The 20,969-nt window shown below is 50.1% G+C and overlaps 2 protein-coding genes and 1 pseudogene across 4 annotated transcripts; 1 reads left to right on the forward strand and 2 right to left on the reverse strand.

The window, feature by feature from the left end:
• Positions 1–52: 52 nt before the first annotated feature.
• LOC120652622 (bZIP transcription factor 53-like) lies at positions 53–1,525 on the reverse strand. The gene has a single exon (XM_039930493.1). The coding sequence runs from the start codon at positions 810–812 to the stop codon at positions 312–314; it is 501 nt and encodes a 166-aa protein (XP_039786427.1). The 5' UTR covers positions 813–1,525; the 3' UTR covers positions 53–311.
• Positions 1,526–5,538: 4,013 nt separating this feature from the next.
• LOC120652624 (uncharacterized PE-PGRS family protein PE_PGRS54-like) lies at positions 5,539–9,493 on the reverse strand. Of its 3 annotated transcripts, none has more exons than XM_039930495.1 (3): positions 7,911–9,493; positions 6,895–7,820; positions 5,539–6,168 (listed from the first exon to the last, which is right to left on the reverse strand). In XM_039930495.1, exons 1-2 carry the CDS (start codon positions 8,142–8,144, stop codon positions 7,260–7,262), a joined length of 795 nt encoding a protein of 264 aa, XP_039786429.1. In that variant the 5' UTR covers positions 8,145–9,493; the 3' UTR covers positions 5,539–6,168; positions 6,895–7,259. The 3 variants fall into 2 exon arrangements, with proteins under 3 accessions (XP_039786429.1, XP_039786430.1, XP_039786428.1); XM_039930494.1 differs by having other exon boundaries at positions 5,539–6,152; positions 6,229–7,820.
• A 3,592-nt stretch (positions 9,494–13,085) lies between these two features.
• Positions 13,086–13,660, forward strand: LOC120648165 (annotated as a pseudogene).
• The last annotated feature ends 7,309 nt before the right edge of the window (positions 13,661–20,969 follow it).

Raw genomic sequence — 20,969 nt, forward strand, 5'->3', positions numbered from 1 at the left:
CATTTCTTGGGGAGTAGCTGTGTCTCCGGAATTTTATCCCGACATCATGGATAACCTGTCAAGAATAGATTCTTGCTCACTAGAATTCCACAAACATACCACTTCAGTTATTCCTGCATGTATTACACAGTACACAACTTACATAATTTCTTTATTCGTCGACGACATTACCACAACACATTTCACACTACACCACGGTAGTAGTAGAGTTCACATGACAAAGCATACATCACAAGTGCACAACCAAGCTGGGGCTCACACATACAAACAACAGCCCGCGAAATAGTATATATAACAGCACCGCAGAGCATTCAGACAAGCACACCGACGGCGTCCATGACGTCAGCAGGCTGCAACAGCATCTGGATCTCCAGCGGCAGTTGCAGGGGCGGCGGAGGCGCCAGCGGCGTGACCGGCATCTGATGCGGGCCGCCGTACAGCTGCACGAGGTGGTCGGGCACGCCCGGCACGTCGAGCGGCACGCCGGCCACGCCGCCCAGCAGGCGGAGCTGGGAGTTGCGCAGCAGGAGCGCGGCGCACAGCTGGCGCGCGTGCGCCGCCAGCACGCGGTTCTCCTGCTCGAGCGCGCGGCCAGGCCGCAGGGCCTCCCCGGCGCCGGCGCGCATCGCCTCGTTCTCGCGCCGCAGGCGCTCCGCCTCCGCGGTCAGGTCGTCCACGTGCTGCTGCCGCTTCATGCGGGACTTGCGCGCCGACAGCCGGTTCGAGGTCATGCGCTTGCGCCGCCGCTCCTCCTCGGTGGCCACCGCGGCGCGCCGCGCCCCCTGCGGCGCCGCCGCCGCCGTTGCAACCATCTTGCCACGCGCACAAGGGGACAAAGCACTTACCTGCTTGGAACAGTGCCGCTCCTATAGCAGTTTAACGGTCGAGCGTATAGGAGTATGCGCTAGGAGAGACACGGAACGAACTTAACAGCAACGGAGGAAAGGGCCGGGGGAAGAACAAGAACGAGACGGGACCATGGAACAGCAGGAACACGAACTGATTAATGGCAATGTTTTTGTGACGAGCAAAGCTTCGATTCTGAATCGAGCCAAAGCTTTGCCCAGAACGTCGGGGGATCGGAGGCGGCCGATCAGGAGATCACGTAGAGGAAGTGGAGAAGCACGATGGAGAGGGAGTGGAGGTAGCAGAAGTGGTGGCTGACCTCCGCGAGCGACATGGGCGCGGGAGCTTGACGACGGAACAGGAGCAGAGAGATTACTGCAACTACAGCTCGCAACAAAACCTGACGGGGATGTTCAACCGAAGATACTTAGCTAGCTGAAGTGAGGCGTCCGGCGGCCGGGGAGAGGAGGAGGCATGGCGCGCACTACCCGCTTCCAATCAACCAAGAACGCAGCACTCAACTTGGGAGGAGGAGAGAAGCCTGGAGGAGCGGAAGGGGGAGGTGTCTGAGGTGTGGCGAGGGATGCAAATTTAACAGGGGGGCCTGACGCCTGAGGACGCATGCGTGCACAAGGTAGCACGTAGCAGGCTAGCAGCTAGTGCCATTGCGTGTGCACCAACTAAGATGTCTTGATTAAACTAAAGAGCATTGCCAACGACTTTTAATCACCTCTATTGTTAAGCTGACAGGCCAGTGTTGGTTTAACCGTACAGGTGGCGGCAGTGAAATTTCCCAAGATGCCGAAGAACTACGCCTGAAACTTCCCCACAACGGCTGTGTTTAGTTTCGCGAAAAGTTTCCAAAATTTTTTACTGACGCACATCACATCGAATTTTACGATACATGCATAGAGTATTAAATGTAGTTAAAAAATATAACTAATTGTACAATTTGGTTGTAAATGACGAGACGAATCTTTTGAGATTAATTACTCCATGGTTGGACAATAGTTGCCAAATAAAACCGAAACGTGCTACAACAACTTTTCCACAAACTTTTCGCGAACTAAACACACCCAACACAACAAAAACCTGGGTTTCAATTAATGTCAGTCATGATGTAAGCATATTTGAGATATTTTACGCCTGAAAGATCTGATGGAGTCTCTCAGCCGTAGGTATACTGGTATACTATACGCAACGTACCATCCGAGAGCCACTAAACAACTCCATGCAATGGCAATTGATTCCTTACAGCCGCTGGTGAGGTGTTCTTTGTTGATCTTTGTCCGAGCCTGACTAAAAGTTCACCAGTAGACAGCAGGGCTGCGTCACCAGGAATGCAAGTTGTTGCTGTCCTACAAAGCGGCCATCGGGGCACGGTAGCCGGTAGGAAACACACGAGCGATGCTGCTTTCCATCCATCGGCGACTTCGCGTACGTCTAGATATAGTCCGCCGACCAGAAGCACGGATTGGCGGAGACGGCTTGTCGAGAAGGACGTGCTCTTTCCAAATAAGGACGGATTGGCCGCTTTACCTTCTGCGAAGCAGCACACAGGGCAAAAGCTAGACAAGTAACAGAGCGACTTCGGGGGTGTTTAGAAACAGGGATTTCAAAAAAGTCTCAGGGACTTTTTAGTATTTAAAAATATTAAATAAATATTAATTATAAAACTAACTGCAGAACTCTGGGGCTAAACTGCGAGACGAATCTAATGAGGTATCTTAATCTATGATTAGCGAATGGTTACTGTAGCATCACTGTAGCAAATTATGGATTAATTAGGCTCATTAGATTCGTCTCGCGAAAAAGCACTCAGCTGTCAAAAAATATTTATAAACAAATTTTATTTAATATTATAAAATAATAAGATTCCTTTTGATGTGATAGGGACTTTTGAAAAAAGTCATGGAACCAAACAGGCCCTTCATCTAATGGCCGATGCCGCTTTACCTTCTGATGATGCTACTGCTCGAATTCATGAACTGTGTGAATGTGAAAGTGATAGGGAGCTCTAGCCTAAGAGGGGGAGGGGGTGAATTAGGCACTAATAAAAATTTTGACCTATGGCTCCAACTAGTTTGCACAAAACTTAAACTAAAACATGCTATCTAGATGTGCAACTAGGTTGTTCTAGTGTGAAACCCCTATCCCAAAAAAGTTTAGCAACATATAATCTTTCCTATCAAGAAACTATTTTATGAAAGTAAAGTCATACAAATTGCTAGTATGAAATGCGGAAGCTTAATGAGCGGGATAGGAGATAGCAAACTCTTAACGCGGGTGTTTATCCCGTGGTTCGGTTAGCCACAAAGGCACACCTACATCCACGTTTTTGTAGCACTCACTAAGAGAATTGCTACTCGGCCACAAAGTCTCTTCCGTGAACACAATCACGGTCACCTTGGCCCCGGGTTCCACTAAGTAGCTTCTCCCACAAAGGATGGGGGTCTCCACATCCCCCGCGCAAAGATGTCGTCGCCGCTCCACACCAAGTCGGAGGGTCGATGACGTTGCTGGCGAGCTTCACGCTCCAAGGTGCCGGCGCACCAAGCTTTTGTTTTGGTTCGCTAAAGAACCACAGCACAAAGGCTCGAAGCCTTATAATCTCACTCACTAAGAGCTAATCCTTTACACAACACTCTCAAAGTGTGCTAAGGGCTAAGGATATGATCTTGATGCTCTTGTATGGCTTGGAGATGTTCTTGAGTATGTGTGGGAAGTCTAGCAACTCCAGCAATCTTTAAATGGCCGGGATGAGGTGTATATATAGGCTATCAAGTCTTATAGCTGTTGCTCCAACGGTCAGCAGAAAATCTGCGTATCATCGGATGAACCGATGCCTCTGGCAGGGGTAGCGTCGGTTCATCCGGTCACTCTAATACCCGAAGTAGCCGTTGAACTCCTGACAGCTGACACAGTGACCACCGGTTGAACCGATGATTTCACGTCGGTTAAACCGGTCACTCACAGCATTCTTCTCTTCTGCTGACGTCATTACACCGGTGCTTTGCTCCGATGCATCATCGGTTCATCCGGTGCTGAAGAATCTTCTTCTGGGCACTTTACATCGTCTCTGGAACATAGTATGCCCAATGCACCGATGCCCTTTTTTGAACCATCGGTTCATCCGGTGCCTATAAGCTGACTTGGCTTCGATTCCCTTCTGTACCACAATACCGTGGCGTCGGTTTTTCCGACAACCATCGGATGCACCGATGCCCATTCGTCGGTTCTTCCGGTGCTACCGACCGAAGATCTTTCAGGGCGCTGCCCTGAGACCCACGAGGGGCGGCTCCCCCTCGACCCCCATCCGCTAACCGGGTAGCGGAACCCCGTAGGGGCGGCCCTTTGGTCCTTGCTACGCCTATCTTCTCTTTATTTTTGTCATCACTTGAATCTAAAAGTCTGAGAATGGTCATCTCAACAATCATTTAGTCCAAGTGTCGTGTTGTCATTCGATCACCAAAATCACTCGAAATGGCATAAATGGTGCCATGTGTCGTTTCACTGTGAATTCAGGCTGTGTTTAGTTTGTGAAAAAAGTTTAGATTTTAGTACTGTAGCACATTTCATTGTTATTTGGCAATTAATATTCAATTATGAACTAATTATACTTAAAAGATTCATCTTGTATCAAACAATTATACTGTGTAATTAATTATTTTTTCAACTATATTTAATGTTCTATGTTTGTGTTAAAAATTCGATGTGACGAGTACCGTGGAAAACTTTTTGAGAACTAAACATGGCCGCTGCATTTTCAGGCTGACGTACATGGCAGGGGACAGGTGGCGGCTGCATTTTCTCGGCAGATCATTTGCTCAACCAAGCCAATGCAAGAGATCCCTGCGTACACAGCAAGGTCGTCTGAACGAATATTCTACGGGGCGATGAGATTTCAGATGGCCAAGTTGCTTCTCTTGGAGCGTGGCGTCACGAGATAGCATTAATTAGAAACCTGACCGTAACGCGTATCCAGTAATTTTACCTGCAGGGAAATGCAAGAAAAGGCACACGTCATTTTCGATTACTAGGCGCATTGCACCGTGGGCCATGGCAGCGCGCGGGCTGGCAAAGTTGCTCATGTGTTGAGGGAAATTGTATATAAGATTAACAATGCAACTAAAACACACATGCGGTTCAGCATTCGATCTGTTGTTACTTCCTACGTGACCAAAGATCAGTAAGCTATTAGTGGCAACTGCTTGCTACTTAATCATCATGTTGCTGCATAGTGTATTTGCGCATGCAGATCATGGCTTTTGGTTGATCCTACTAGCGCTAGCTAGCAAAGATGAGCCATGAAAAGCTTTTCAACATTGAACATTCGATACTACATGCAAACATGTTGGAGCAAATTATTGAACCTAATCTATGATCCCACCGAACTTTCCCCGGTCGATGTGCCTGTAAACAGCCGACCTTTCCTTGGTGCTAGCTGACTTTGGAAATTTACGGAAGAGGGTGTCCACTGGGGCCCTGTTTGGTTGCATAAAGTTTACATATGTAAAGTTTACAGGTGAATTTTTCCAAAACTTTACAAACCCATCTTTTCCAAAAGTTTACACAGCTGAGCCTATTTATTGCTTGCCAGATGAAGTTTTTGCCCTATTTAATGCTTGCCAAGGGACTGCTTGCATGATGCATGCAAGGTTGCATGCGGCACCATGCAAACTTCATGGAACTCGGTGGAAATGATGCAAACAAAATTTATTCAAGTGCAAATTGTACAGAAAAATGTCTGGAAACCGTAAAAAAAATTATTACAGAACTGACGACGACTACAGGAAAATTCCAAGTCCAAAAAACGTGCAGGAAACATACAAGTCTTCGAACACATAAATTTCAAGCCCTATTGAACAACCGCACCGCAATTGAGTCACGAAATGCATTCATCTGTGCACAGTCATCAGGCATTGGAGGAGGAACACATTCTGGCTGATCCAAGTAAGCCTCAGGCGGCACAAAGTTGACATTATTGTCTAGGTACTTAAAGTCTGTATCGTATTCGCCACTCAGCCTTATGAAGTTGTGCAAAGCAAAGCAGGCAACAATTATATGTGTCTGTGTGTTTGGTGGATACGATTGAACCTTAGATAATATGCGCCACTTCATCTTCAGTACACCAAAGGCTCTTTCGATCACATTTCGCAGAGATGAATGTGCATAATTGAACATTTCCTTTTTACCTCGTGGTTCTGCGGCGTTTTGAAAGTCTTGAATGTGGTACTTTGTTCCCCTGTAAGGAGAAAGGAAACCAGGCCGGTTCACGTACCCGGAGTCCACCAGATAGTACTTCCCTACAGCACCACATACCTGTAAGTGCCAATTTTTACAATTAGACATGTCAATTGAACTACCATCCAAGCTCTGTACCTGTTGGTGCATGAGGAAAGACATTGCTGTATGTTGTCATTGCATCATCGAACACTCTCATGTCATGAACGGAACCCGGCCATCCAGCAAGGACAAATGTGAACACCATATCGAAGTCACAAGCAGCCATCACATTCTGTGTTGTCATGCCCTTGCGACACATGTGCTGCACTAAGTTGTCAGATGGCACCACTAAAGGTATGTGAGTGCCATCTATAGCCCCTATGCAATTCTTGAATTCGGGATAGAACCTAGGGTTTCTCACTCTAGGATGCCTAGTCCTAAATTGTGGGTCACGCGGTTTAATGATGTCCGCACCAAGCTTAAGCACAGCCTTCAACACTCTATGCAAAAGGCTGTGAACAGTTGCTAGAGATCTCTCAAATCTGTCCTCAGCTTGCCTAACAGATTGAGGCGCACCTAGAACCCAGAGGAACAATCCTAATGCCTCGAGAGATGTTGATTTTTGTGTAGATTTCAGTCCATATGTATCTACCAATAGGTCATGCAATCGATAGAAAAGTTCAGGGGTCACTCTAAACATGTTGTAGCAGGAATAAGCACTACCTAGTTTTAACTGGACCCACTCCAACCCACTCAACTTTGGTTGCCTATAAGGAGCCTTATTGTAGTACTTGTCTACATGGGCAGCATAGTCGTACATACCGTAGAGGTACGCAAGTTCAATCTCATCATCCATGAACATCTCAAAGACTTCATCATCCCACTCGTCCTCATCTTCAGAGTCTTCTTCTTCTTCATCAAGTGGTGCCGCAACATCCTGCACACATCAACAGCAAAAACCACAAGTCAGTAATAGTTGCATGCACAAAATAAGGTCATGCAGCCCTAGCACACCTGGTACACAGCATCACACATCCATGAACATCACACAAATAACAGCATAACAGCAGTCAGAAATACCATACACAACACACATAACAGCAGCCACAAATAACGTACACAACACACATAGTTCCACACCTACATGCCACATTAATACATTAACTTCAAATGCATGATAAGAGGTTCTAGTTGCCGACCCCGGCATGGTGCCTAATGACAGCAAGGCGTCCTTCTTCCGTCGATTGGATGAAGAAAGACATAACCCGTTCAGATTGGATGATCTTCATCACACCAATCCACAGGTCAGGAGTGGCCTCGGTTGCCCCCACTTGCCTAGCCATTGCTAGGACCTTGGATATCTTGATATCCAAGGCGGCTTGCTTGTCCTTGATCACTTTCTTCTTATCATTCCAAATGTCTCGCATCACATGATTCTTATTCTCCATGATTACGCCGAAGTTGCTCATGTTCCTGTCCATGAGACGAAGTGCAGGGCTCCTCAGCTTCTTGCTGGGACTGGTTCCAGTGCTGCGGGTGCTGGTGCTCCTCTTGCTCCCACAGCTGGCTGGAGTAAGGTTGGCATCATCATAGTCTTCTTCTTCTTCACTGCTTATGATTTGAGTTGGGTTGTTCTGTCCAGCACAATATGCGCTGGACCCATCTACTGCAACTCCTAAGAACATGCGATCCAATTCTGGCAGGTACTCAGGCCAGCCATCCTTCAGCTTCTTCCATTCAGGATGGCCCTGCACAACAGCTCACGTATGTAAGTACTTGCAGAAGTGTACCTTTGTGTACCCGTGCATGTAATAGTGATATATGTGAGCGATGTTTACCTTTGTGTTCTCTGCCCACCAAGCATCACTTGCAACAACAGATCCATCTTCTCTACGCCCCAGGCCTGTGAACTTGTTACGGAGGTTCTGGATGAATCCCCATAGTGCCTTGAGCTGCCGTACCCTATTGCCAAACTGCTCATTGTCATGGACCAAATCAGTGGCCGCGTAGAACCTTTCTGTCACTTCTCTCCAACCCCATTTGCTCATGCTACCCCTCACACAGTTGCCCATGTCAATTTGGTCACAATAAATCTGGCAAAACTTCAGAGTATTCTGTGGACTCCACTGTGCCCTGTCAATTCGATTCTGAAACCATGCATACTCTCATATGTTTAGTAAGCAAGTACCAGTGAAAGCAAGTACCAGGGATATAGCTAAGCAATAGATCGAAAAAATTGATGCCATACCAGAATATCATAGATAGACTGCATTTACGAACACAAGCCACAAACAAAATTAAATCAAGACATAAGATCTGTACCGGGACTTGTGGGGGTGCGTCGTCTTCCATTGCGGCTGCGTTGTCGTCGGAAGCTGCTGCGGCCGGCCCGCGACGACGTGCACCGCGGCCCCTGGATCCGCCGGCGGATCCTCCAGCGCCATCACGATGACGAGGCATCAGAGGACCTCGGCCGCAACGACCGGTCGGCACTAAGCTGCGCGACGGGGCGCGTGCAAGGCCCCCTCCACCGCGTGCACCTTGGCGAGCCGCAGGCAGGCCAAGGGTACCGCTGGCGCTGCGTGAAGGCAGACGCAGGGGGGATGTGTGGGATACTCGCTGCCGTTACCGCCGTCTTCAGCCCCAGATCCAACCGTGTCCTCATATGCATTGCTTCCAGCCCAGGGGTCGCCGGCGTTGAGGTCCAGCGCATCCATCCCTAGGAGGCTGCTGGTGCGGCTGCTCGAAGACGGGCCGCCGTACGGCGCTCCGCCGTAGGCTCTGTACCCGGCAGATCCGGAGTACGCCGCCGACTGGGACAGGAAATCCCGGGTGCCGCCAGCAGCGCCGTAGCCGGGAGAGGTGCCATATCCGGATGCGTCGCCGAAGCCGCCGGGCGCGGCGCAGTCGGAGTCGGTGCCGAATGTGCCAGCGGCGCCGTAGCCGCCGTCGTTGACGAGCCTGCCGGCGGCGCTGTAGCCGCCGTCGTTGCCGAACGCGCCGGGCGCACCGTACGCGGAGTCGTTGCCGAACGCGGCTGCGTCACCGGATCCGTCGTTGTCGTACTCGTCCATCGCTAGGGCAGGTGAAAGGACGCCGGATCTGGAGGATTAGCGGACGGAGTTGGCCGAAACTGCGGTGGATCTGGGTAGGAGAGACCGGCGGTGGTCTACCGCGTGGGGGAGACAGAGCGCGGCGGCTAGGGTTCCGGCTCGGGAGTGTGAGGGGAGGCGAAGGGGATCGGCGACCCGTGAGGGGGGCGGGGGTAATATGCGCCGAGGAGAGGCCGAAACAGTAGACGGGCCAAAATTCCAAAACTTTACGGGCCAAGATTCCAAAACTTTACACACGGGCCCGTTTAGTTGCAAAATTCCAAAAAGTGGCCCGTTTTCAAAATCTTTTGGAATTTGGGCTGCATCCAAACACGGGCTGGATCTTTCAGTTTTCCTGAAATTTATTGGCTCCATGAAAGCAGAGCTGATTTGGTCCACTTCACCCGTAGATCGAGCAATAATACTACTAGTACTTTCGACCAAACTTATGACGCACTATATGATGTATCGTGTATGCTAAAGTTGACTACTGCTGTAGTCAGAGAAAGACGTACCGCTTCGAAAATTTTCACTATTAATTATTCTACTTCACAACAATTCGAGTGCGTTTTCCGTGCGCACCAGGGCTATAGTTGTCCATGCAACCCGCAGCCCGTTTGCCCGCCTGAAGCACGGCCAATTTGGCCCGGCCCAAGCACGGCCCGGCCCGCTCCTGGTCGTGCCCGGGCTTGGGCCGGCACCCCAGCCCGTGGGCTGGCACGGCCCGGCATGGAGTTAGCAGGCTGGCCCGATGGCGGCCCGCTAACTCCAATGGCCAAGCCAGCCTAACCCATAGCTGCTAATCCTGGGCGCCCCCTCCCCCTGCTCCCCCTCCCCTAACCCTAACCGGCTAGCCCCCGTTTCCCATTCACCCAGTCACCTTGCCGCCCGCCGCCCGTCTCCCCCTCGGCGCCTCTTCGTCTTCGTCTCCGCGCCCGCGGCTCCGCCCCTTCGCCTCCTCATCCTACCCCGCCGCCTCCTCGTCTCGGCTCTTTGCAGCGGGTGTGGCTAGTGGGTACAGCGGCGGGGGGCATGGCGTCGGCAGGTGCGCGTGGTGGGGCTGCGGCATCGGCGGGTGCGGCGGTGTGGGGTGCGGCGTCGGCGAGCAGGGCAGGCGGGCCGCGGGCGCCGCATCGGCGGCAGACGGGGCCGGCAGGCGCCGCCGGCGCCTCCACCAGATCCCGGCAGGCGTCGCCGCCTCGTCTCCTCCCCGCCGGCCGCCACCACCTCCTCGTCTCGGCCATGCCGACCCCCGCCGCCTCCTCGCCTCGGATGGGCTTCGGGTGGCCCAAACTCTGTTGTAGTGCCGGGCTCTGCCGGGCCGGCCCGGCACGAAACCGGCCCGTGAGCCCGTGCTTGGGCCGTCGGGAGAGCCCGCGGGCTAGCACGGCACGGCCCGGTGGGATATTGGGCCGGGCTAGGCACGGCCCGATAAAGAACGGGCCAGGGCGGGCCCGTGCCAGAGCCGGGCCGGGCGGCCCGAATGGCCATCTATAACCAGGGCATATGCCCACCCAAACCCTGGGCCATCGGATGAGATACTGACATTGGAGATGTATTCGTGGAGTTAACAGCGCAAAAACACCAGGATTCCTGTGCGTCCGCTAGCGCCCGGCAAGAAGCAAGATGTCTAGCAGTCATGGTGGTCGAACCCACTTCATTCTCTTTCCACTCATGTCTTCTGTTGTATTCACAAGGACCCGTGACTCTATCCTTAGTCCTCTCTGACCGTCTACCTCTATCTGCTCATCCCCATTCTTGTGTTGTGCGCTGCGCATGACGCCATACATGGAGGAGTTGTCCCTGCGAATGGTGCATGGAGGAGCATAGGCTCATCAACTCTAGGATACTTCTCGGCTTCGCAGTGGTTGCACGACGCGGCAAGCGCGCAGTTGTAGTGGGCAGTGGTAGCCGCAGCCACGGCGGCCACGGCCTCGTCCACCACTAAGTTGGCACCATTAGCGCCAGCCCAGAGCACATGCATGGAGACCACCATATACATGGGTGTCAGCATTGACATCCCTGCCGCAGGCGCTGACATGTTGAGCCCATAGCTTGTGTGGTTTTCTTCTATGATTTCTCTCTCCTTATTTCTTGATCTGAATGTTTTCTTGTTGCATATCCTTGTGGCCTGTATTGCTAACAAAATGCAGTTGAGTTTACTCCACAATAGCTTCTTTTTTGGTCAGATTGTTTCTTGTCAGATCCGAGCTCCAAATTCTTAGTCAAATACTAGATCTTGATCATCCTGTCCCAAATTATGTTTCTTGTCAAAATGCTTGCGTCGTTTCTTGTTTCTGGTTCAGTGTTAATTCGTGCGGAATGAATATGCACATTGTGTTGTTTCTCAAAATGCATATAATGTCTTATTCAATTTGGACAATAAAAGAATGTTAGAGATCAATCACAAGCTACTTTCTAAACAAGATGCTAGAAATAATTTTGGACAAAATCTATTTATGTGACAGAATGCTAAAAGTTAATAAAGAAAAGTGGATTGAAAATAATTTAGATGGGAAGCTCTCCTATGGCAGCACCTTTTTTATGCAAACGGAGGCTAACGGCTCTGTCTGGGTTGTCTGGGTGGGCAGCTGCCCATGCGGGCACGGGGTATTTTCCGATTTTTAAAGAAAAGAAACTGGAAATTCTAATAGAAAAAAAGAAACAGATTCTTCATGTACTAGTTGGTTAGAAAAGAGAAACCGACGTATATTATTGCAATCTGTCAAAGTTACTTCAGTCAAAGTTTTTTAAAGCTCGACGATTTTCATCCAAAATATCAATTATGTTTGACTAAAAGAAGCGCATCTAGATCGAATGGTCCATTTGCCATTCCAACTCTTAAAAGTTTAAATTAACACTCTGATTGCTTCAACTCTCGTCTTACTATTACTAATTGGAGGCTCCTTTTAAAGCCTTCAGGTAAAGCCACATAAAATCCAAGGTGGACAGTCTAAAAAAATACAGAAATCTTACAAATTCTTATAAAAATCAGAAACATCCAGCCATCAATTCGCCAACTCTAATCATAATAGCAATTGGATCTGTTATCTTTTGTACAAATTACCCACCTTTGTCATTATGAAAATAGACTAAAGTAACTCTCTAAATATGTATCTAAATTACCCACCTCTGCCATTATAAAAATTAATCTAAAATAACCCCCTAATCTTCATGTAAATTACTCACTTATGGCATTATAAAAAATATCAAATAACCCCCTAAATTTTCATATATATTATCCTATAATAACATAATAAAAGTTAAAATCAACCCCAAATCTGAAACAAAATTATGTTATTATAATAAAATTTTAAAGCGCATCAATATAAAATTCTAAATTACTATTTCTGTCATTATTAATATATTATTTATATTACTATTTATATAGACATATATACTAATCATAAGGTGTTTGTCCCCATATATTTATGTACAAGAGAAGAGATAAGAATATCAATTTTCATGTTGTTCACATAGCTCAAACAAAATGTTCAATTAAACACATATCAAACATATATAGAGGTGTGATAAACATGTATCTTTGCAGTACTGAATTAGAATATTTAATTGGTTAAAAGTGTGTGAGATAAATAATTGTTAGATATCTCTAACTAGCCCCGCACGGATTGATAGACTAGTGCTTTCTAAAAAAACTCCCATGCAAAGGGGCCCACTTCATTTCCAGGTTTCATTTCCTCAGCTTTGGCCATGTCAACCAGACTCCCTGCTTTCAGGCACAACCTTCAGAAAATCAGCACATTTATAGAACTGCTTATCTTTGCTGTTTCATCCTTACCGTATCCACGTCAAGCTTAGCCTTTGACATAAACAAAAGCGAACACCGCCAGCTTATCATCGTTTCATCATCACCGCCATTCCCCGCAAGAATCATTTGTTTCGAAGCTCGGCGGATCGTACATGGATCTCGCTGACGAGGAGACGGCCCCGCCGCCGCCGCCGCGCGCCGCCATCCGGTCCCGGCAGTCGAGCTGGAGCAGCAGCGGGAGCAGCGGCGGCGTCGAGGACACGAGCCTCCGGGACGTGCTCGCCGAGGCCGGGCCCGGGAGCGGCGGCGGAAGCTTCGACGACGCCGGCGCGCCGGCGATCGACTTCGACGCGTCCAACATCAACATCCGCAACCAGCTGCTGAAGCACGCCGCGTCGGCGTACCTCCAGTCGGCGATCGTCGTCCCGCAGCGAGACCCGGGGTGCCTCAGCAGGCTGTGGAGGAGGATGCTCCACCGCCGTGCGGCCGTGGCCGGGCTGCTGCGGCGCCGGGGACCCGCCGTGCCTCTGCGCCGCGTACGTGGCGGGCTCGGCGCGCCGGCTCGTCGCCTTCCTGTCCGGCTGCGTAGCTCGCATGTGGACGTAGCAACGCGCGTCATCACCGGTTCGCGATTGATTGGAGGTGAGGTGCGTGATGGATTTGTACCTGAAGGATTCGATTGCATCGATGGATGGATTGATAAGACGATCTTGAGGAGGTGATGTCATTACGTGTATGTGTTCATCATCTCGATGATAGATTGGGCTGCAATCTGTTATTGATCAGTGATGAGGACTGATTAGCATAGTCGGGGGGGGGGGGGGGATTATAGGAATCGATTGATTTTTTTGGGGGGGGGGGGGGGTCTTCTCTGTGTGTTCTTGATCTGCAATCTGTGCTCAAGCTTTCACACATGCACTTCTCTCCCTACTCGCTGCCTTCAATTCATATCTGGCAATTTGGCAAATGATGTTGCAACTAGCAACCACACACAGATTTCTATTTCCGCATCTAGTGAGCAGGATCCCAAGCCCCTTTGTCTATTGAATTATGCAAAGCAACACTGTCAACAAGCACATCAGCTCATCAATGGAGATTATCGCCTGATTCAGACAGATATTCAGTTGCTAGGCCAGGTGGCCACCACACCGGCTTTCAGTCCACGATCAATCCTTCAATTCTCAGTTGCAGACTTACATCAAGAGATGAGAGACGAAGCTGGCGTAGGTCTAGGAGCTGTGAGAAAACCCCGTGCTACTCTGAAGCAGACCTGGTGGCCTGAGGCTCCATTCCTCTTGACGAATGCGACGACGAGGTCGCCACTTGCCCAGCGATCTCCACCGGTGGGGCTCCGGCCGGCCGGGCAGTCGGGATCCTCCGCCGGCCGCGGGCCGCGTCACGCTCTGCTCTCGCGGCCTCGCGCCGTCCACCCTGCCTGGGCCATCCGCCAGAGCGCGGCCGCCCTGCTGCTGGCGCGCCTGCCTGAAATCCGCGGCCGATCCCGCCCGCACATCACCCATCGGACGGACGAAAGGGACCAGGGGTGGACGTTGTTTATTTCAATCACCGTCCACCCCGGGCCGTGGTCGTGGCGCAGCGCCGCCTCCGCTGCTCCCTGCGGCTCGCCGGAGCACCGCCGCGTGGCGTAGGTTTCTCCCTATATCTCCCTCCTCCTGAGTCCTGAGGACTTAGATTCTCCGACCGCTTTAGCCGCACATGACCGGCGACCGCTCCCTCGCTCCTGTCCGCGTGCGCCGAGCCCTGCCTACCTGCGCCATGCTCTCGCCTCCGTGACCACTGCGCGCCCACCGAGGCTACATCCCCAGCCCACCGAGATGTCTCCTGCCATCCACCCCTGGCCGTCGCATGAACGCCTCCTGCGCCCTGGAAGCAGCCACGGTTGCTAGCAGCCTTCGTACCACCCGATTGCTAGCAGCCTTCATACTTCGCAAACACTGTCAACAAGCAGATAAGCTCATCAATGGAGCTTCTCGCCTGATCAGATATCCTCAGTTCCTATGCCAGGTGACCACCAATCGGCTTTCAGTCCAAGTAAATCCTTCAATCCTTAGGTGCAGGCTTGCATCAGGATAAGAGCGGCGCGCCGGCGCAGGCGACGACTGCATCCAAAAATTCACTAAATTAAATTACGCACTAAATTTATTTTCAAAAAAATTTCGTCGTTGAGCTCAAATCATTTTTCCCGCCCGATCTCCCGATCTTCCGAAAAACCCGATCCCGACATCCGAATCCATCGCCGTCTCGTCTCCCGTTCGCCCTTGACCCGCGCGTCACGCCCGACCGGCGCGTGCGCGTCCGGCCGCGGTCGCCGCCGCGAATCTCTTTTTTTTTCTCTCTCTCTCTCTTTCTCTTTTTATTTTTCCATTTCCTTTTTCCCTTTTCTTTTTCCTTCCCCCCTCTCTCTCCTTCCTCCCTCTCCTCCCTGCCGCGCCCCCCCGAGCGCCGCTCGGCGCTGCCCGCGCGCACGCACGCCGCTCCCGGCCTCCCCCCTGGCACCCTGCTCGCCTGCCCCGCACGCCGTGCTCCCCTCCACGCGCCACACGCGCGCGCTCCTGCCCACGCGTGGACCACGCGGCCAAGCCACCCGCCGCGCCGCCCGCCGCTGACGGCCGCCCTGCCCGCCAGCCCACGCGCCGCGTGCGCGCCGCACGCGTTCCACGCGCCCGAGACTCGCCGCGCCGCCCGTCGCTTCGCCTGGCCGCACAGCGCCCCGCTGTAACAGAACCCCTAAATTAAACCAGCTTAAGTGCGCTAACTATCATTTTAAGTATTAATCAAGCCACCGCGCACTTAAAACGGTGTAATCCGGCAGCCTGCTGGGTTAAGGATCGAAAACACCTGAAGTCTCACTCGAAGGCGAGCACAGATGATTACATGCAAACAGAAGTTTCTCAAATTTAAATTACAAAATAGAGCTTAACAAAATGAGTTTATCTAAAATATCAGAGTTCAAAAAGCAGCGGAAATTAAATAGAAGTTTGCTTCAAAAATCACGATACTACGAAGACGTGAGGATGTCACATCGAGCCCACCAATGTGAACCCTGGTTAGCTCCAACCAACAGCAGCTACCTGAAAATAGGGTAACAACAAACCCTGAGTATACTAATACTCAGCAAGACTTACCCGACACGAGTATACTTAGCCCACTATCTAGACATGAAAACCTTTTTGGCTCTGGAGTTTGTTTTGCTGATAAGCTACTAATACTGGATCTTACTTTCAATATTTTAGCTCAATTTAAGTTTATCAAGTAACTAGATTTGCCTAAACATCAGAGTACCACAGCCAAACATTATCAGTTCAATCTCATTCCACTTCTTTACTACGATGTGACGAAGTGACCAAGGTTCTCTTAACCGAGAGAGACGGCGAATCGATCCGATTTAACCTTGCAAGGTGGACCTAATACACATGTCACTTATAGGCCCCGTCGGACCCTACGTGGGAACCCTTCACATATGCACAGTACTAACCACATACCGGAAGTAGGAGGTAGTCGAAACTAGGCCCTGTCGGACCCTACGTGGGAACCCTTCACATATGCACAGTACTAACCACATACCGGAAGTAAGAGGTAGTCGAAACTGGTAAGCTCAGTACCATATGTGCACCGGTAGGCGGACTTGATACTGTCTTCACCAGTGGAGCTAGTATACAAACTCATGGCTGACCCTTCGTTGGTATCGGTGGGGCTAGCAGTCCCGGATCGCAGGGCAGTTCGGCTATTCGGTGTGCATATGTGAAGGGTTGCCACGTAGGGTCCGACGGGGCCTATATGTGACGTGTGTGTTAGGTCCACCTTGTAAGGTTAAATCGGATCGATCCGCCGTCTCTCTCGGTTAAGAGAACATTGGTCACTTCGTCACATCGTAGTAAAGAAGTGGAATGAGATTGAACTGAGAATGTTCTGTGGTACTCTGAAAAGATAATGTGATCAACCATGCGTGCTCTAGATGTTTAGGCAAATCTAGTTACTTGATAAACTTAAATTGAGCTAAACTATTGAAAGTAAGGATCAAGTATTAGTACCTTATCAGCAAAACAAACTCCAGAGCCAAAAAGATTTTCATGTCTAGATAGTGGGCTAAGTATACCCGTGTCGGGTAAGTCTTGATGAGTATTAGTATACTCAGGGTTTGTTGTTACCCTATTTTCAGGTAGCTGCTGCTGGTTGGAGCTAACCAGGGTTCACATTGGTGGGCTCGATGTGACATCCTCACGTCTTCGTAGTATTGTGATTTTTGAAGCAAACTTCTATTTAATTTCTGATGCTTTTTGAACTCTGATATTTTAGATAAACTCATTTTGTTAAGCTCTATTTTGTAATTTAAATTTGAGAAACTTCTGTTTGCATGTAATCATCTGTGCTCGCTTTCGGGTGAGACTTCAGGTGTTTTCGATCCTTAACCCAGCAGGCTGCCGGATTACACCGTTTTAAGTGCGCGGTGGCTTGATTAATAATTAAAATGATAGTTAGCGCACTTAAACCGGTTTAATTTAGGGGTTCTGTTACACCCGCCTCGCCGCTCGAGCCGCGCAACGCGACGCTGAGCTGAGCAGCAGGTCCCTCCACGTGCTTGCCCTCCCCGCACTCTCTCCCTGCCTGAGCTGTCACGTCGCCGTCGCGAATCGCGCGCCGCTCCGCTCCGCGACGCCGAGCACCATTAACGCCGCCCCGCCCCGCTCGCCGGCCTCCCCACCGGCCACCACCGCTCCGCCGCCTCTCTCGGCCTATAAATAGGCCCCCTACGCCGCTTCCTCACCGCCACGATGCCGACCGCCACCTCTAGCCTCGTCCCCGAGCACCCAACGCCGCCACCGCCCACCATCGCCGCCGAGCCCCGCCGGCCACCGCAGAGCCGCCTCCTCGCTTCACCTCTGCCCAAGGTAAGGGGCGCATTAGGACCCCCTTGCCTCCCTTCCCCTTTCCCACAGCTCCGGGCCGCCGCCAAGCTCCGCAGTGGCGCCGCCACGGTCGCCGTCGACCGCCGCCATTGCCAAGCCCCCACGAGCCACCTCCGCTCGAGCCGCGGCCGGGAACCACCCCCCGTGCCGCCCTTTTCCTTTTCCCCCTCCTCCCGAAGCGCTGTCGAGCCTAGGCCGCCGGGCTCAGGCCTCCACCGGAGCGCCGCCCCCTCCCCTGTTCCACGTGAAATGGGAGGAAGAAGACAGGCGCTTTTGTATAAAACCCCTTGCCTGTTTCTCTATTCTGTTAAGAAACCTCCCACCTCTTTAATACTTTTGCAAAATAAATCCTCTCTTTTATTATATTTCAAAATAAACCCTTCCCCATATAAACATATTTTTAAATAAACCCCTGACCTTTTTCAAAATAACCCTGGTATTTTCTAAAAATACCAATCAAGCCCCTATCTTCTCAGAAATAATTACAAACAGGACCCTGACTCCTTATTTAACCCCTAAACCTCTCCGTAACCTATCATTTCATGCACCAAACAATCTTCGATCGACCTGAAACTTTACCACGCCATTTCTAACATAGTTTTGGCCATGCCATTAGGAAACCACCCAAAAATATTACTCCTATCTCCACATCTTAATTATTTTCGATTCGAGCTCAACGATAAAACCTTTATTTATTTTTCTTAATTGTGTGTTTGTTTGTTTACGTCCTAGATCACGGTGTGAACCAGGGAGAACCCGTTGACGAGCAGTACTGCGAGCAAGTGAACGAGGACCAGTTCCACGACCCCGAACCCGAAGGACAGCACCTCGATTAGGACTTCCCGGAAGGCTTTGAAGACGGCAAGTTCAATCCCGCCCTTTGATGCATGTTTTGTCCCGGTTTTTATAAACACAACCTATTGGCCTGTTTTACAAAACTGCATATGTTTTACCTGTTGAAAATATGGTTGGATAGCCACCCCTTGATTTGTTATAACCATTCCTTGATCACCTAGATTAATGTCTGAATGTGATTTATTTGGACATTAATCGTTGCTAGAGCGCTTAGGACCTTAAACACGATACAACTTGTTTTATAAAAGTAAAATGCGTGAGTGTGTGGGAAGGGAAAAATGTGAAATTTTCAAAAGATAAGTTTAGACGGGATGTATGGCACTTATGTGTGATTGAGCAAGGAAGGGAGGTATCCATCTTGTCACAATTAAGGACCGAGTTGTTGTGTCATCTCACTGTTGTCAGTCAAAACCCACCGGCGAGTAGTGACAGGCAACACAAGGAGCCGGGAGGCTGCCGGGGCGCTGGCTGGCTCCGGTCCCTCGGTCAACGGCCCAGATCCTGGCACACGCCGTCGCTTCCGGAGATGCAGGGCGTGCCACCTGATCTATACCCGATCAGGAGGGTGCGAACATGCCTTTGAGGATTTGCCTACAAGCACAAACACGTGTAAACATTAGTCCGAGCCGTGGTCGGCTCCCCGGGACGACTCTTGCATCGGCTTTAAAGAGCCGATCGAGTCCCGGTGTCAGATTGGATCTGCATATCCAGATGGTAATGGATAAAGCAAATAACTGCAAAAAACTGCTTCAATTAAATCTACCTAATCTAATCCACGACGGTAAAAGCTTCACTGCTAGATCGGAACATCCTACACGTAGTTAGGCCTAACGAGCATAAAAGATAACCGAACCTTGACCAGAAAAGAGGCCTAAGAACAAGCGAAAGCCGATTCCCGGATCAATACCTATTAAGATCAAGGCAAATCATCTAATACGTCGCCGGATCGTCCAACCCGTTTGCAAGGCCTAAACTAGCGGATATTACGCCAATTCTTAAGTATAAGAACTAACCATAATAGATTAGATCTACTAGATAAAAAAGGAGCAGAGTGTCATCTCTACGCGACTAATGTCATGCAATGAGAATTAGTATAAGATTAAAATATGATCGCGCAGAGATGACATGATGTTCGTAGATGATAAGCAACAAAAGCACGATGAATCTACTAAAAATCATGCTACGAACATATCAGGATAACTAGTACTACTCGCCATAAAAAAACACTTCAGTACGAGGAATACCAAGGTAAAAGCAAGAACAACACTGCCCTGGTCGCAAGAAACGATCAGGGCAGCATGGTACTTACTTGGACGAAATCGTTGAATTAGGGGTGGCGGTGCGCCGAGAGTTGTTGTTTGCAAAACATGATGAGGTTCTTCCTTTACAAATTTCATAGGGTACATATTTATAGTCTTGTAGACTTGACGACCAAGTTAAACAAAACTTAGTCCAATACAAAAACTAATCTATCTCTAATGATTACAGATAAAGAGAGCCCATTGTCAACCGACGCACACAGATAAGAAGAGCCCATCGGCTCTTGGCATGGACCACAATCGCCTCTTCCCTGGACAATCTGTATAGGTCCATCGGCAGCTTCGGCCCATATCCTTCTCGACCAAATTCTGGTGGTAACACAGCCGATTCACAAGCCTTCTTTAATTTCCGCACTAAGCCCAACTTGCTCTCGGCCCATTAATTAACACTGTTAATTTATGGCGATAACACACACCTAACTCCACTGTCGTGCAAACCACTCGACTGTTGAATGGGCAACGGCTTAGCATAAACCCCACTGGTTAGTCTAATAGCCATCAGGAGAGCTGAGAGCAACGGGTGACCAAGGAGAAGGGATAAGTTCTGTGTGACTTATGCCCCTGTTAAACCTAGGTGAAAGGTCGATGACCCCTTGGTGGATCCCGTGGTGGCTAGTCAGGTCTAGCTAAGGTGGGTAATGGCTTTGTTGGGATCTGCACCGATACTACGGTGATCGAGCTGTGGTACCCCGCTTGTGGGTAAAGTTGCACACCTCTGCAGAGTTAAGAATCTATTCGAATAGCCGTGCCCACGGTACTGGGCGAGTTACGGTGTGGTCACATAACTAGTGTTTCTTCTGGGAATGGATGGGTTGGCGTGAGTGGTTTTGGAAAAGTGTTCGGCAGTTGTGCCGTGTGCTACGGCGGATGAGGAGTCCGGTAGCAACTTAAAACTTGGAGCATGTGTGGATCAACACTACGGGTTACTCAGTAT

This window comes from Panicum virgatum, chromosome 9K (genome assembly GCF_016808335.1).
Source record: "Panicum virgatum strain AP13 chromosome 9K, P.virgatum_v5, whole genome shotgun sequence".
Lineage (NCBI taxonomy): Eukaryota > Viridiplantae > Streptophyta > Magnoliopsida > Poales > Poaceae > Panicum > Panicum virgatum.

Excerpts from the sequence above, each read along its gene's own strand:
- LOC120652622 (XM_039930493.1), bottom strand. The coding sequence starts at position 812 with ATGGTTGCAACGGCGGCGGCGGCGCCGCAGGGGGCGCGGCGCGCCGCG.
- LOC120652624 (XM_039930494.1), bottom strand. The coding sequence starts at position 6,934 with ATGTTCATGGATGATGAGATTGAACTTGCGTACCTCTACGGTATGTAC. Across the intron at positions 6,153-6,228 it reads CTTTCCTCATGCACCAACAG|GGAAGTACTATCTGGTGGAC; the intron begins GTACAGAGCTTG and ends GTGGTGCTGTAG.